The sequence below is a fragment of the Solea solea genome, chromosome 12, assembly GCF_958295425.1.
Source record: "Solea solea chromosome 12, fSolSol10.1, whole genome shotgun sequence".
In the NCBI taxonomy this organism is placed as follows: Eukaryota; Metazoa; Chordata; class Actinopteri; order Pleuronectiformes; family Soleidae; genus Solea; species Solea solea.
In genome coordinates this window covers 23,042,080-23,056,950 of record NC_081145.1, presented here as the reverse complement: position 1 = coordinate 23,056,950, position 14,871 = coordinate 23,042,080, and the positions used below count along the sequence as shown (strand labels likewise).

The following is a 14,871-nucleotide window of genomic DNA, read 5'->3' as shown; positions in this document are numbered from 1 at the left end:
GTTGCAACTGTGTAACTGGGCAGAGGATTGGACACATAACAGATCAAATGTTGCTAAAACCCCAGCATTGTTTTGTTAGATTTGGTATATTTCTGTTCCTGTGTTAAATGAATTTAATTTAAGCAATAATGTATAATTTACTACATGGAATTTAAAGAAATGTAAAAAATTAATACATCTAAACTATAATTATTACATAAGATTTGCCAAATAATTAATCAATTACCCTTGAATCACTATTTGCTCTGATTTCTGAACCATTTCGACTACACTACCCACAACTCCCTTCGTTCGTTCGTCATATCCTTGCAACCAATAGCTGACCACGCCTTAGTCACGTGGCCAGCGGCGCAGCAAATTTGAATTGTTTGCGTGTTTTCGTGTTTCAGTTTGAATGTGGAAAAGAAGATTTGTGAGCTTTCAGAACAAATTAAGGTTTGTATTTTTTTGCGTAAATTAAAGGTGTGACTCGTTGCAGTGCCTGTCAGTGGCTCAGTCAACCGAATGTATCATACTAATATCATATTTTAGCTTGTGTCAGTTGCCGTTTGAGTTAAGGGGTGAGGTGACGTGCTAACAGGCTAATGTTAGCCTTAACGTTTTACTTAGTTTATCTTAAATAAATCAGTCCAAAGTGAAGTTGTATTTATGTGGTTTGATGTGTGAGTTAAATGTGCCGCTGCAGGTCTGATCCGGGTCAAGTCGTTTCCTACAGAGAAGAACCAACAGCGGAATGGATTGTCGAACTAACAGCGGTACGTTTTCAAACATTAAAGGAGTAATTCAGTTTTTTGTTGTTTTTTAATAAGTCTGATTGTGTGAGGTAGTGGTACTGAGTATCATCCAGCTCATCCTTAATCATTAGGTGTATATTTTTTTGGCTTGGAACTGAAATATCCACAGATAGAAAAGGTGTTTTCTAGTGCTGCAACTAATGATTATTTTCATAATCAATTAATCTGTCGATTATTTTCTCGATTCATAGCTTGGTTTTCAGAATATCAGAAAATCTTAAAAATGTTGAACGGTGTTTGTCAAACCTGGAAATGATGATGTTCTCAAATGTCTTGTTTTGTCCACAAACCAAAATGATTTACTTTGAATGATTTCTTTGTTATCCAGAGCAATGAAATATAAAAGAAAATATTCACATTTAAGAAGCTTAAACAATTGGAAATCTTGTTTTAATCATGAACAAAGCATCCAACCGATACAAGAGCTGCTGATCTACTATTGCCTCGTTTGTGTCACTTCAAATCCAAACAAAGGGTTTCTAATACCAAAGTCACAAGATGATTACATATGAAGGCAGCAGTGGATCAACACCTCCAGTTGTGTGGTGCTATGTAATATCAAATATTTTCTCTATGGTGTAGGGAGATAGTAGTTTACGAACTTAAAATTCCAGATGGAAAGGCTGTCAAACATCTGCAAATACATTCTTATTATTAATATCTCAGATCAAAACAAATGTAGACTTTATTAGGTGAGCCTTCTGTTGTGTTGCTGCTTTCCCTTCTATCTGTGTTGTAAGCCATGTGAGAGCGAATGTCTTGGTCCCACTGTGTTACTGTAGTACAGTCCTGTAAATGTTTCATGAACCTCTTATGTTTCTTTGAACAGATATATTCTTTCTGACTGAGGAGAAGTTTGACTTCGATGTCTGTCTGTCACCTGCCAGGTAGGAAGAACATGTTGGTGTAATGTGCTCTTTGTTTAAAAAAATAAATTAATTGACTGATGAATGACCAGAATGACATTTCTAAACAGCCGTCTAACTGTTGGAAGTAGCCACAGCTAGGGCATTCAAACTTACAACATAGCAAGCACTTTATTTGAACTGTCAAAGTACTGACATCTGCTGGATCATTGCTAGAACTGCATTAAAAAAACATAGTTAAAACATTATAAAAATCAGTCTCAGTCATGTTGATGTGTCTGACATGGAGAATGGAGCCTCTTTAATGTCTATTCTGTTCCTGAGCCTCTGTCTTTACATGTGCACTAGTCAAGAGAGTAAAATTTAACAACAATGGTGACATTGCATGTTGCAGCTCAATATTCTTCTCCTCACCCTTCCCATCCATGTAGCCTTCAGTTAGCATCCAAACTTTAGGTTGTCCATTGTAGGCTATTGTAAAAACATAGTGGTCCAAAATGGTGCACTGACCCCACTCCTGATATCCATTTAAAAGGCTTACCCTGGGGTAATGAAATACAATTGGGTGATTATGATGATGATATATATATACATATATATAAAATAGAGCTGTGATATCAATGATGTTTCTGTCTTATTTGCAGCTCCACAGGTGATGAAGATGAGGATGAAGTGTTTATGGGCCCTGTTACCCATAAGGAGAAGTGTGTCTCCGTAAATGAGACGTCTCAGGTTGAGGACAGTAATAGTTGTGTGCAAATGAGCTGGAGTCCGCTGGTCGGAGATCAGCTGGACGCTGTGTGTCAGGAAGCTCACAGACTTGCCACCCAGCTGCAGAACAGCCGGCAGAAAAGTGATGACGACGAGACCGCCAGCACAACCTCAGACATCACGAACCACAAGGAAGAGTTTGTTCAGGATGCAGAGGCCAAACTGGATGTCATTTGTCAGGCGGCTAGTGTACTCAGCCCCATCAAACGCGAGACCTTCTGTGTGCAGGACAGTCCCATGAAGCAGCTGCCGCCTGCTGTTCAGCGCCGTCTCCTGAGAGGAAGCAGCACCAATGTAGCCTCATCTAATCGCTCTGCTGTAATCAGCAAAGCACCAGCCACACGCCGCAGCATGGCCACCACCACCAATGCTACTGTAGCCACCCGTTCCTCTGCCAGACTCAGTACCTCCAGCCCTGTTGTTGTGGCCAAGACCCAGCCCAGGACATCACTGCGAGGGAGGGCATCGATCAGTGTAGGTGTCGTACTGCCCAGCAAACCAACTGCCCCAACAACTTCCTGTTCAGCCAGCAAGACCAGAGTGGACAAAACCAGACTGCAACCACCCAGCAAGGTATTTCTTCTCCCTTTGATCATCTCTGATTATCCATACTCAAAGCATTAGAAATCTTGTGTTGATAAATGAACGGAAAGTGTTAAGATCACCTCTTGACGTTGTATTTTAGGTGGTGGCTGGGCGGAGGCGGAGCCCAATGTCTCGTTCCACCAGCAGGACTGAGTCATATGAGGATCTTCTCTCTGATTCAACGAGCGTGGCCTCTGACCTAAGCGACTCCTCTCTCAACTCCAGCCTGGTGGGAAAACGCACACTGGGTCCACCTACTAAGGTAACACATAGGGATGGGAACGACGCGGCATTTTGAGAGTCGATTGTTGAGCTCCCCGTGTGCAATATTTTTTTCGAACTGTCAGCTTTTTTTTTCTAAAGCAGCAGCGTGGAGGGTAGAAAATATTCTACACTGTACTACTTAATTTTAGGCTCAAAAACATGGCTATAATGTCCAATATTGACCTTTAAATGGCATGGATGTGGCAGAGATGCAGATGCAGAGGTGGGCTTTTGCGGGACGGCCCAGGTTTTTGAACCTGCACTCGTTAAGTGTCCACCAGAGTGCAGGATCTTGACCGTGTGAGATGCCGTCTTCATTTGTGTAGCGGACTTTATGGTGTTTATTTGAATAGGCAATGTAATAACATGAAAGACAAAATGCAATTCACAAATACACATGAAAATCCCACAAGCCCCGCCCCTCGACATTTCAACTCTAGGTGAACATTGTCCATTGTCAGTGGTTTTGTCGAAAAAAAAAAAGTCCCATCCCTAGTAACATATGTTTTCTGTAACAAAACTAATTTCCACTAGTTTATCATGTACTTTAACCCCATTCAGCCCTGGTTTAAACATCTGTCCTGAGTGGGCTGATCCCAAAGTGTTCAGCTTCTCAAGACATCCTTAATGTGTCTTTACATGAGGGATGAGGCCATCAAAACTTATTATTGGTATTGCTTTGATACTGGTCAAAATCACTGGATCAGATATCAGAGGTGGTGAATGCACCAGCACACATATGTTGTTAACAGCTTCAAATATAAAAAGGTGTAGTGTTACTGTACATCGTCTTCTTATTATAGGATCTCTCCAGTCAGATGTTTGTATCAGGTCTAATCGGGGCGTATGAAACTTTTCCCCAGAGTGCTTTAAGGAACCTGCCAGGTGTGAAAGCTCCGCCTCCTCAGAACAGGAGGAACACATCCTCATCCTCGTCTTCAATGTCCAGCTTCAACTCCAGCTTGTCTGTGTCCCCTGCTAAAGGTACACTTACTGCAGTAAACTAATACTCCAAACCAAATAGAAGTCTGAAGTTTTCTGATATTTAAGGCATTTCTCTTCAGTGATAGATGGATAGATACTTTATTCATCTCACAGAGAAATTCATACAAAGTGAGTTTATTTTAAGAATGTGAAATGTTAGAATTGTAGTTTGGAGATTGTTTACCACCAGGCTCTGGTCTGAGAATTGAAAAGTGCATCAGTATTGATGATGTTTCCCCTCTCAGGTAAACTGAACTCGTCTCTGAACCGAAGTGGCTCCACTTGCCCCGCCCCCAGCAGCATCAGCAGGCCAGCCAGTCACAGCCGAACACGCCGCTCCATCACCCACACCGTTGCAGAGCCAGTGCCCTCAAACCCTGGCCGCCGGTCTATTTCCACCCAGGCCCGGAAGCTGTCAGAAACGGAGCGTCTCAAAACCATCAAGTCTACGCCACTGAAGAGAGCTCAGACGACACAGCTCCAGGGGACGCCTGCAAAGAGAGTTATGGAGAGGACCACCTCCGTTCCTCCCACCGCCTTAGTCCGCCCACAGAGTGCACTGAAGGCCAAACCCAAACCTGAGGCTCAGGTGGTACCAACGCCCAGTGGAGGAGTCAAAGGAGTCAGCCAAACCAATAGTGAGAGATACTGGTGCTATTGGTTAAATGTATTTTTATTCCATCATTAAATTGTTTCATCTTGCATATCATTCAGACAAATACACAAAAAAAAAACTTTTTTAAGATACCTGGAACAACCTCTGTGCTTTGAAATACTTTTAATAATTTGAAAGACTTCTGCATAGGTGCTACCTTTCTTAGTTTTATAATCTACTGAATAATTCAGTGGGGCTCTTTAGAAGAGTCCTTTTTAGGCTTAATCTTCAAAACTAGTTTGAATTAAAGGGTCACATGAAAGCAGGTTTTCAGTTTGTGTATCAGAGTCTGTCATTCTGATCCTCTTCGTTTTTCTTCCCAGGTGTCTCAAGTATGCTGAAGCCAAAGACACTGGTGTCAACAAACAGCATGGACAGGTATGTAACATCAAACTAGTCTGCACCACTGCCATGATAACTGTGTCAACAGCTGTTATTAACGTCATTCTTTGGTGTTTGAAATATTTTGTTACGCAAACTTGCCAAACAAGGCAACAGTAGACTACGAACTCCTGTGTCCCTGTGGGCTTTTTTCACAACGTAATCTCTGTTTTTGTCAGTACAACTAATCATGGTTCAAGGGACCAGTGCTCAACAGACGGTACAGTATCAATTCAAATGTGAATGGTCCCTAACCCTACACTCCTGTGACCTTCCTCTCCTTTAGTCTTCCTCAGAGGTCCACTGCAGTCACTCTGACCCCCACTGCTGGAGGTGTCAGGTCACTGCAGATGAAGCCTCGTCGTCCCTCCGCCCTACCCACCCCAGTGAGACACAAGATGTCCTCCATAGCTACGCCCATGTCCACTAACCCGACCCGGTCCCAGAGGCCACCATCCACCGCTGCTGATAACGCTCCTGGTTCTGTCAGGAAGGAAAGCAGCTGCAGGTGAGACACTTCGACCAATGATATGGTAAAACATCCACGCTTCTAAAACGCATACAGAGGTCAGTCTGTTATGTATGTTTTGTTTCTCTTCTTCTTTTTAGTAGCGTCTCCCCTGCACGCATGGAGGAGGAGCAGGAGGAGGAGCCTGTTGATGTCCCAGAAATCCAGCCCTTCTCTCTGGAGGAGGAGCAGCCGCCCCCTGCTGCTCCAGTGTGCATCACTCCAGAGCCAAAACAGTCAGAGGACACTGATTCTGAAGCACCAAGCCAGGCACAGTCGGAGTCCACTAAAAACCTGATCGAACTGGAAACAGCAGAGCAAACCAACAGCAAGGCACAAGAGGTCAGAGGTCACATAAAAGCATGTATTTTTTTTATCATAAGCAATAAATGCTTATGAAGAAGGTTTATCCTTAAATAAAAACAAACAAACATTATTTGGTCTTTTATTTGCCTTGCTTTACAGAGGCTGTCATCATGTACTGCCATGTTTCCACAATAACTTGAATGGACAAGAAAGGCAGAGTCTTAAATCTTAGTTCCTCATGTGTTCATTATTTTTCCTTAACTGTCCAGGAAAGTGAAATATTGCACATAAACTAAAAGGTTCTAGGCTTTTTCTTGTTTCTCTCATGTGATCATTGGGTTTTTCAGTGGCAGATTAATGGCAAATAAGTGACTTAAGGTTAATGATTAATGTCCCTGAAGAAGAATCTTGGAGCAGAACCTCACACATTGTCATCATGCTTTCTTTTTCTCTTCAGGTTCTCCTGTTGGACCTTCCTGCTCCTGTTCTGCAGCCTCAAGAGAAGCTGCTCATTGATCTGACAAACACACCCGACTTGATCCGCACCAGCGCCAAGAGCGGCACCGCAACTCAGGTAATGGCTCTGTAAGAAGCAGACTACACTTTATGTAACATCAACAGCCATAATATATATGAGCCCTTATTGTAGTTCTTTATTATTCTACTACATCTAATGTACCAAGAGATGGTCATGTGCGAATGGAATTTCACCTGTACCCATCAGCTCAGGGAGAAACAGTTTAGTGTTGGAGTCTGAGATGAAAACCACAGAATGTCAACACCTGCAAGACGGGAGTTCTGTGAATGTCACTTTGGTTTATATAACTATAAATAGATGGGTAAGAGGCAAGAAAGATGAAATACACAAACTATAATACAAATAGCATATTATTGTCCTTTTGTTTCAGCAGCTGATTGACCTGAGCTCTCCGCTCATCAAGTGGAGTCCAGAGGACAAGAGGGAGAACAACGCTCCTCTCATCAACATCTCCTTCTGATCCAGGTTCAGATCAAGACCTGGACCTGCCGCTCGTCTCTGCCGTGAACTGGAATTAGCAGGGTTTCTGTCCTCCTAGGAACTTTTAAAGAGTATTTTATCAGTTAAGTCCTTACTGAATCAGAGTGTTATGGTTTAAATTATGAAAATATTCCATGGTCGCAGAGGCTCCTCTGCACCTGAATGTCATTTTGATTGTGTTTGTCTCGCTGCTCTTATTGATGTCTGAATAAATGTTGTTAATGTCACTGTTGTAAATGGCGATGTTCCTGTGTTCATGTGCATTAAATTCTTAATATCCACACGTGCTTCTTAGCTCTCTCAAACCAAAGCTGAAGATTTGAATGAAATGATAAAAATGTTGGGTTATCAATTTTAGGAAAACCAGAAATGGCAGTGCTTATTTACAGTGTTTACATGTCACTCTATACTCGAGCCTTAAATACCTTCTTATAAATAGTTTTTACTAATAATAACAGCAAAGTCTATACTATCTGTGGCCAAATCCTCCTACACATCATCTGTAATGTCTGCTATTGTTTCTGCATTTAATTTCACTCCAAATCCTACAAGATCCACTCAGTTTAACTCAGCCCATCACCAAAGCCCAGGGAGACTATCAGTATTTTTAGCTTTTTAGTTAACAGGGACATAATGGGTGCTGGTTTATTGTTTGTGTTACTTGGCAGATAATCCTTTTTAAAATGGATTTCAGTCACCAAAGTCACATGGTAACATTTTAAGTTACTGATGGAAACAGCAGTGGATTGAAAACAAGTACGTGTTGTGATGTAAAATTGTAAGATTTTCTCTGCATGCTTTAGTTTAAGGGAGTGTAATTTAAAAGAGGAAAACCAACTAAATTTACCAGTCAGAAGTGACAGAGAAATTGTCATACATGCTTCCAATTCCCATAATTCTCTTTTTACATGCTTGAACCAACAGAGTCTACAGAAACTACTGCTTGTCCAAAATGCAACAGCCAAGGACATTTTTTTGTTTTTACAAGAACCACTTATATTTTTCCTTCACCCTATTGGCTCCAGGTAAGTTTGGAGCTTTATGTAACGTTACGTTATGTGTCATTTTCTTCTGATGTCATGTGTTGCTGGCCAAAACCATGGATGACGTCCAGCGGTGAGTGCTCACTTTTTAAAATACCTTTTGTGTAATGTTTTTGTCTGAACACTGCTTTCATTTCTATTTTATTCCTACTTAACTTCTTTCATGTTGTACTGTTTAGTTTCATGTAAGTTAGTCCTTTATTTGCTTATAAAGTGAGATAAGATAATCCTTTTAGTCCCTGCAGCACAAATAGTGAAAAAAGAAATGTTATAAATAGTAAACATGCATGTTAAGGTGGGAACTGACAGTGTGTTTCCAAGGTCAATCTTATCGCTGACCAAAGTGGAATGTGTGTTTTTTTGTTTTTTTTTTAGGATGTACACTGTCGGTTTATTAAGAGTCACTGCAGCAGGATCCCGGTGTTAACACTGGTAACATGGCTTTAGTGAAGGCGACACTTGGTCTCCTGACCGTCCTCGTGCTCTCTGGAAGCTCCTGGGCTGAAGGTGACGAGGTGAGGAAAATAATAGGAGACCTCGTTAAGACGGAATGAAGATTAAATCTGCTTTATTAACAACATCCTGCTCAGAGTATTTACTCTTTTCCTCTAGTTATTGGCTTTAAAATATGAAAGTCCCGGTTATATTCACATAATGCTGATTTCTTTTGACTACTGATGTCACAGTTCACACTTTACACATTATTTGTTACAACGACGGACTTCATTTTTGGAATCTTAAATGATTTGTTTTTGTTTAAATACTGCAAACTGTTCAAACAAAGAAGCTGGAGAAGGAGGTAAAACACTACGACAGAGTATTGGGGCCAAAAAAAGTCATAATAATATATATATATATATATATATATATTTTTTTTTTTAAGTTTAAAAAAATAATAATTATCAATCTATCTATTTTTTATCTATTTTTACATTTTCTCGACTTAATTTTTTCCACAGAGAACTGCACAAAACATTCTTCACAGCTGTATCTACATTTTGGTGTAAATTACAAGCACCCAGTGATTTTGTGTGCATAAGAGTGTTTTGTCATTTATTTAGTATCTTGATATATATTCAACATGCAGTCTCACAGACATTGGACCGTGTATAACAACTGAAAGTTCATCATCTCCTTGATCTAGGACCAGTCTGTCGCTGAGCGCCTGTGGAGGGCCAACAAGGATGTTGGTACGACACATAACATGTCCTTATTATTATTATTCACTTCTTATTTATAACTTCATTACAAAACCTACATTTATTTTTAACATATACATATATATACAGAACTCAGGTCTACACCAGCTTTTATTGTTTTTAGGAGAAAGACAATGTACCTTTAAACCATGTCAAATCTATACATTAGGGCATACATCTAAAGGCATTTTCACAACAGGGAAGATTTAAAATGACTAAAAAGTACATGTGACTGATGTAAAGGTACATTTTTAAAGTTATTTCAGTCAAATCTTCTACTGTTGTGAATATACATTTCATTCTGAGGCTCTAACGTTTTTTAACAGTGCACACGGCAGACGAGCCCCTCGTCATGGACGACATCGCCTATGACAACGAGAATGAGAGAAATGCTGATCCATGCACCTCCCGTGGTTGTATGTGGGGCAAATCCAGTGACGGGAAAGTCTACGTGCCGTACGTCATTGCCTCACATTTCGGTAAAGTAATTTTGAATCTGTGATCTTTTAGACGTCAATTAAAATAGGTTATAATACGTTTAAACCATAGGATGGGACTTGGTAAGAAAGCATGTGTGTGAAGAATAATTCACATATTTCACTTGACACAAGACATTCATGACAGACTGCATGTGAAATATTTGGTTTATGTTTATTGTTGGGTATTATTATTTTTGTTTTCTGTTTTATAGACCTGCAGCTTTTTCCATTTCTATGTCTATGTTTGGAAATGTTTTAAATAATTCTTAATTATTTCTGTTCAGATTTTTCATATTTATTTGCTTACAAATAACTCTCAATGTAGAGTATTGGGAACTTGGAATAATAATAAAATTGAATTTATTGATATCCAATAGCACCTTTAAATTTGTATTTAGGATACTGGGGGATAAATAAGGAGGGGGTGTTAGTAAATAGCACATACAGTAAGTACAACATGTTTTTATGTCTTTTTCTTTGGGCACATTTTAAAATTGGACCAAAGACCTAGTGATAGATTAAAATTTAAAGTTGTGATTGCTTTCAATAAAGTTTAAATCAGGCGTCATCTCTGACAATCTTTAATCTTTGTTTTGAAATGAAAACATGGGACACAAATTAAGAGATGAGTCACCGCCACCAAAGCTGCTCACGTGTAAGTGTCTGTGTTTTCACACGTGTGCTTGTGACCTCTCAGCTTCACGTGAGCGCTCCATCATCGAGCGCGGACTCCTGTCCTTCCATGACGTCTCTTGCATTCGCTTCGTCTCACGAACCAACCAGAGAGATTACCTGAGCATCGAGTCCAACAATGGGTAACTGTGACTCTGTGTGTGTGTGTGTGTGTGTGTGTGTGTGTATGTATATGTACTTGTGTATGTATCTTTTGGTGAGGACTATTCACTTATAAACCATATGAAACCAGAACATTTTGGGGAAAAAGATGAATTTAGACCTTGTTTTAGCTTTAACTTGACATGTTAAAATAGTTGTTAACTCAAATGACCTGGAAACCACTGAGCATCTAGTCTGGACAGTAAGGGACCGGTCCATTGTAAAAAGCCTCTGTTCAGCAGGGGTGGACAATATGAGCTTAACTTTATATCATGATTTTTCCACCATGATATAGCAATGTAATTTATTTTCCTATACAGTGCGACGTGTCCCACTGAGAGGACTACTCCCTTCTCTGATGATCATTTATTATAATTATTTTCTGTTCAAACGCAGCTGCTACTCCTACGTCGGTCGCCGTGGTTACTCTCAGACTCTGTCTCTGGACCGTCAGGGATGCCTCTACCACAACACCGTCCAGCACGAGCTGCTCCATGCCCTCGGCTTCAACCACGAGCAGTGTCGCTCCGACAGAGACCAGCACATCCGAGTCCTGTGGCACAACATCCAGTCTGGTACAGGACATATATATATGTATATATATATACACATATGTATATATATATATATATATATATATATACACATGTATACGTACTCACCTTATTATTATTTTTAGGGATACCACTTTTGGCAATTCATTCTCATTTAAACAATTCATCATTTTATTTTTTAAGGACAGACATGAGTGAAAAATACCCCATTCCCACACATAAAATTTACATTTTTGTTGTTAGTTGACCTTCATTTTTTGACATTTTATCAACAGATTCCAATCAGTGCATCTAAGGGTCCAAAAAAATTTTTTTTACGATATTGTGGCTGTCACTGACACTGAGGCATTAACAGAAATTAAAGAGGCAGAGTAAAAGCAACTGGTAGCTATGAAAGCTTCCTCCATTTTAGATTCTCTGAATCATCGCTGTCTTGGTGCAGCACAAATTTCACACTGAAAAGGTGGAACTGAACATTTTTGTGATAGACATACTTTATTGAACCCAAAATGAGTTACATCAGCATGTTTTCAGACACCGTAAAACTCTTAATATTTAAATTATAGAAAGATTTTCATAAATATGAAATATTAGACAACAAATACTGCCTTAGACAGAATTAAAATCGCAGTAAGATTTCACCATTTGAATCCCAGCGTCCGGCACAAAAGTATCCTGTATGTGAAGTTCAAAGAGCTATAAATTTTCCCTGAACCTGTCTGTCTGTCTGTCTGTCTGTCTGTCTGTCTGTCTGTCTCTCTCAGGTTGGGAGTATGCCTTCGACAAGATCAACACTCTGAACCAGAACACGCCCTATGACTACAGCTCTGTCATGCAGTACCACAAGTACGAGGACGCTGCCGTCCATCCAACATCCAGTCTTGTATAAAGTATCTTAAAGGGATACTTGAGTATAAGTACAAGTATCTTACTGGACTTTGGTAGAAGTTGACGTTTTTTTATAATATTACTAAAGTAAAAGTCTTGAAAGTATATGATATTTACTGTACATAAGTACAGAAGTAAAAGTATTTAAAAAGTGCTCTTATTTGTCCTTGAGCAAGACACTTAAGCCCAGGTTGAAGTGTGTGAATGGGTGAATGACAAACTGTAGTGCAGAGCAGCTCATCAAGACTAGAAAAGCACTTTATAAATACAGACCATTACCAACTCTTCTCCTTCAAATGTAGTGGAGTAAAAGTACACAATTTATTTAGGAGAAGAGGTCTGTTTATCAAATTTAAAAGCACTGTCAGAGGCTAGTAGAATCATTCACATCATTCTGCCTGTGTGTTCGTTTTCAGATATGCCTTCTCTGGCAACAACCAGCCCACCATGCAGCCCATCCCCAACGCTAACGTTCAATTCGGCACATCCCAGCAGATGAGCCAGAATGACATTGCTCGTCTGAACAGGCTGTACAAGTGTTGAACAGTAAGAGCACCACACGCAGCACACTCGACACTATCATGTTCTTCTTTCTTTTCTTTTCTTTTCTTTTTAATTACCTTTAACACGTTTGTTTTTCCTCATATAGGTGACAACATAGTGTGAATTCAGACTTCACATCAACTTTTCCCACTCTTTAAATCAGCAAACATTATATTAACAATAAACCCTCACGCACACGTTCACTTGTTTGTCATCTGTCCATTTATAAACACTTTATAGAATCACATACATTCAAATGACTGATTGTTATGTGAATGTTTTTTTTGGTATTTTCATTGCAGCCACAGTTATAGTCCACTAGGAGGCGACATGCCCTCACATTTTTTGGCTGACATACTGTACTCCATCCCCTACATTTGTACACAGATAGTACTTTGCACTTTCCTCAACATTATTATAAATATTATATATTATTATATTACAACAAATATGTAAAACTATTTTAATTAATACAGTAGGTTGTGAAACAAACTATATATCATTTACAGTAAGTACAGTGTGATTGTAATATTGTTTCCTTTTGTTCATCTGGAGGGTAAATTCACTATATACATACAGTATATAAGCATTTGGGTTTTCACTGCTGCATATTATTTGACTTTGAATGTCTGTGTGACTGAATAAAAGCATCACTACCACTATATCAACTACTACTAGTAGTAATAGTTGTGGTAAATGAGATCTGATACTAGTAGTTATAGTTGTCTGAAAGGTCTTTCCCTGGAAGAACCTGATGTGAAGGGTTTGGGCATCAGGAGAACTTGTCTCATATCGTCTGACAACGTCATATAAGCAGGTGTCACTCAACCAGTCCCCCTCTTCCTCCCTTTGTATCCACCACATTCATAGATTTCCTTTTCTCACTCGATTCCACATGACATACTGTAGGACAAAAGGTCGGGTAGAGGTCACCAGTCCATCACAGGTCCAACACACAGAGATGAATAATGATACACAACTACAGTCAATTTAGAGTGTACAATTCATCTCTGCATGGTTTTTAAAAATGTGGGAGGAAACCGGGGAAAAACCCACACATACACAGGAGGACAATGCTCCACACTCCACACACACAGGCCCTGGTTTAGACCGGGATTTGAACCAGTGACCTTCTTGCTGTGAGATTTCATTTTCATTTCTTTAAAATCAATTTATTTAGTGCGTTTAGTTAAAATTGACATGTGTGTGTACCTGATATTCCTTGTGTCGTGGGGACCTAAGTGTGTTTACACAGTCCCATTACACGGAATTACTACATTTTGAGGTGTTTTAAAGTGAGGCTGAGGTTAGGGTTAGATTACGGTTAGGGTCAGGGTTAGGATTAGGATTAGGCCAGTGAAGTAAATATCCAGAAAATGAATGTAAATCAGTCTAATGTCCCCTGAAGTCATGGAAACCAGTGTGTATGTGTCCATGTGAGGACCATATTCACTTATAAACCATATGAAACCAGGACATTTTGGTGAAAGTTGAGACATTTTGGCTGATCTTCACGTTCCGTCACACCTTTAAAGTGCTCTCTGTGTGTATGTGTGTGTGTGTGTGTGTTATATTTTATGAACAGAGGATGTTCCTGTCAGCAAGATGATCCTGCTCATCAAGTTGAAACAGAAAGATCCTAACCTGCTCAGCACTGCACCTGGATAATCTCACCTTGGCTCTAACTATGGGAAGAAAAGAAAAGAAATTTAAATGATTGCTCATTTACTGCAGTGGCACAAGTACGAACATAATTGTATTACACAAATACAGCCAGGAAACTAATACGACTTAACACTGAAAAGGGTAATTTCAGTCTCCTGTGCAGATCTGAAGTCAGTGGATCCCTGACGGAGCTGTGATTGACAGGCCGTGTGTGATCAGTGGCAGTGTGTCACCGCTGCAGAGGCGATGTCGCCCTGAGGCATGAGGTGTCACAGAGGGAGATTTACTCCAAGAGGAAGTGCACTTAATCTGCAGAACCAGTGAGATAAACGTGTCCACAGATACTGTGGTGTGTAGTCAGTCATACATTTCAATGACGACGTCCAAAGCTGCCATTTCAGGCCAAACATCTGTTTTTATACTGTGTTTTATCGTTATGCAAATACTATACACAGCACATGTTTTCTGTGGTGGTTATAAACACATCTTTTAATATGCGTGGTTTACTGTGCAATCTTCATATTTGGAGAAAGA

General features: G+C 39.8%; 2 protein-coding genes across 3 annotated transcripts in view; both read left to right on the top strand.

Moving 5' to 3' along the window:
- The window catches only part of LOC131470019 (plasma membrane calcium-transporting ATPase 1-like), a 29,997-nt gene extending 22,584 nt beyond the window's left edge, over positions 1–7,413 (top strand). The window contains exons 22-32 of the mRNA XM_058645508.1: positions 692–755; positions 1,624–1,681; positions 2,305–3,004; positions 3,117–3,278; positions 4,144–4,264; positions 4,510–4,902; positions 5,243–5,297; positions 5,587–5,808; positions 5,910–6,150; positions 6,572–6,688; positions 7,023–7,413. Of these exons, the coding sequence (XP_058501491.1) occupies positions 692–755; positions 1,624–1,681; positions 2,305–3,004; positions 3,117–3,278; positions 4,144–4,264; positions 4,510–4,902; positions 5,243–5,297; positions 5,587–5,808; positions 5,910–6,150; positions 6,572–6,688; positions 7,023–7,112 (2,223 nt within the window). The 3' untranslated portion in view covers positions 7,113–7,413. The remainder of the gene's footprint in view (positions 1–691; positions 756–1,623; positions 1,682–2,304; positions 3,005–3,116; positions 3,279–4,143; positions 4,265–4,509; positions 4,903–5,242; positions 5,298–5,586; positions 5,809–5,909; positions 6,151–6,571; positions 6,689–7,022) is intronic.
- Positions 7,414–8,445: 1,032 nt separating this feature from the next.
- LOC131469849 (hatching enzyme 1.2-like) lies at positions 8,446–14,364 on the top strand. Of its 2 annotated transcripts, none has more exons than XM_058645248.1 (8): positions 8,446–8,690; positions 9,320–9,365; positions 9,701–9,853; positions 10,551–10,668; positions 11,084–11,262; positions 12,006–12,087; positions 12,546–12,675; positions 14,258–14,364. In XM_058645248.1, exons 1-7 carry the CDS (start codon positions 8,613–8,615, stop codon positions 12,670–12,672), a joined length of 783 nt encoding a protein of 260 aa, XP_058501231.1. In that variant the 5' UTR covers positions 8,446–8,612; the 3' UTR covers positions 12,673–12,675; positions 14,258–14,364. The 2 variants fall into 2 exon arrangements, with proteins under 2 accessions (XP_058501231.1, XP_058501230.1); XM_058645247.1 differs by lacking the exon at positions 14,258–14,364 and adding an exon at positions 12,779–12,869 and having other exon boundaries at positions 8,448–8,690.
- Positions 14,365–14,871: the final 507 nt, after the last annotated feature.